We start from the raw sequence: 1,996 nt of genomic DNA on the forward strand, positions 1-1,996 counted from the left end.
AATGATGCTGAAAATACAGCTGCGCATCACAGAAATACATTACAGTTTAACAGAGATTCACACAGAAACATTCTAATAATATTTCCCTGTTTTTACAGTATTTGTGATCAGCTAAACGCAGTTTACTGGTTCACTATAATAGCCCTGAGCAGGACTGACCTGCAGCGCTCCGATGGCGGCGCTCTGGAAGCGCAGGTCGGTCTTGAAGTCCTGAGCGATCTCTCGCACCAGACGCTGGAAGGGAAGCTTGCGGATCAGCAGCTCGGTGGACTTCTGGTAGCGGCGGATCTCACGCAGAGCCACGGTCCCGGGCCTACAGACACACACAGAGCCGTCAGCGCTCGTCCCGCGGCTCCAGACCAGACACCACTCGCGGCTCAGTACCTGTAGCGATGGGGCTTCTTGACTCCGCCAGTAGAGGGCGCACTCTTACGGGCCGCTTTAGTCGCCAGCTGCTTACGAGGAGCTTTTCCTCCGGTGGATTTACGGGCGGTCTGCTTCGTGCGGGCCATCCTGACACACGCTCACCTCAAACACAACACACACAACATTACACACACACACACACAGAAGATACTGTACTGCTCACACACACACACACACACACTGTACTCTCTCAGTCTGCCGCAGGCCCCATACTAACATTTACAACGCAGCTATATATTTGTGTGTAGACCCAATATACTGTGATTGTTTTTTATAAATATCTGTAAAAATATTGTTTGCAAAATATAACATCACTGTTTTTTCTCTACTCACTGTTCTGTTAATTCATTTATTCAAATTACTTCATTTAAAATGATTTAAGTAACTAAAACATCATGATTAAGTAAATAAAATCCATTTAATTAAAATAAGTAAATTATATAAATGAATGAATAAAACGTTTTTCATTCATAAAAAGCAAATTGATTAAAATAAATTACAATTAATAGATTAAAACAAATAAATGTGATTAAATATTTCAATAATTTTATTTTTAACTATTTTAATATCATCATTTAAGTAATTAACCTATTTTAATCACTTTTTAAATTAGTTTGATTTAAATAATTTATCACATTTATTTATTATAAATTAATTGATGTATTGTTTATTTTAATCAAATGTATTTCTTTAGTTAATTAGTTTAATCTTATTTGTTAATTATTTATATTACACTCTTTTTCCCCCTCCAAATTTTTCACGAACCAGCTTGAAAACCCCTGCTTAAAAAAAGATCTATAAAAAAAACGATATTTCAAAAATATAATAATCATGTCACAGTCATAAAAGCACAGCTGGATCAAAATGATGCTTGAAAACAACAGCAAGCTCAACATGTCAATCATGCCTCATTATAATCACATATTCATGAGCCGACCAATCAGAGGACAGGAAACAGAGCCGACGGTCGGCGTAAGCCCCGCCCCTCATCTGAGCATCATGGCGCCTGTGTTTGATCCGCGCCGAAAACTGAGCGAGAAAGAGAAGAACTAACGATAAACTTCGACAATTTCTCTACGAGGCGCCCCGCTGTTCTTAGCAGCTGCACTCGGGCTACAAAGAGAACACTCTAGGGACGCACTATCAGACGTTTAAAGCAGGAACGGAGGCGTTTATGGTGTTTCTCGGCGTTTGTGAAACATCCGTTATTTTGGACGGATTTCGCGGCTGAAGCGCGTCAGGATTTCTCTCAAACTAACTCAAACTCACACGGAACACGACCGTGTCCGCCTAAAACAACCACTACACCGAGCACAGATGTATTTCCTCCGCCTTACCTCAGCAGAAGCGCTGTTTAAAGAGCGTTTCGAGCGGAGCGTCGCTGTTATTTACCGTCTCGCGCGCACAGTGGCAGCGGAAGTGCGCCAATCGGCGGCTCCCACAATGCACCGCGGCAGCCTCGGCGTGTGAGAAACTCCTCCTCTTCTTCTTCTTCTGTTAAACCGCACGATACTGTCTGCACACACTCTTATTAGCAGCAGTTACACCGGTTCTCTGGCTGAGTACCGCG

At 42.2% G+C, this 1,996-nt stretch overlaps 1 protein-coding gene across 1 annotated transcript in view; it reads right to left on the reverse strand.

Annotated features, from left to right (window-relative positions):
* The window catches only part of LOC107572204 (histone H3.3-like), a 7,753-nt gene that overhangs the window by 1,443 nt on the left and 4,314 nt on the right, over window positions 1–1,996 (reverse strand). Inside the window, exons 4-6 of the mRNA XM_016258628.1 lie at window positions 1,481–1,539; window positions 385–523; window positions 160–313 (exon numbers count right to left, since the gene is read on the reverse strand). Of these exons, the coding sequence (XP_016114114.1) occupies window positions 160–313; window positions 385–523; window positions 1,481–1,539 (352 nt within the window). The remainder of the gene's footprint in view (window positions 1–159; window positions 314–384; window positions 524–1,480; window positions 1,540–1,996) is intronic.

This window comes from Sinocyclocheilus grahami, unplaced genomic scaffold (assembly GCF_001515645.1).
Source record: "Sinocyclocheilus grahami isolate Dianchi unplaced genomic scaffold, SAMN03320097.WGS_v1.1 scaffold1717.1, whole genome shotgun sequence".
Classification (NCBI taxonomy): Eukaryota; Metazoa; Chordata; class Actinopteri; order Cypriniformes; family Cyprinidae; genus Sinocyclocheilus; species Sinocyclocheilus grahami.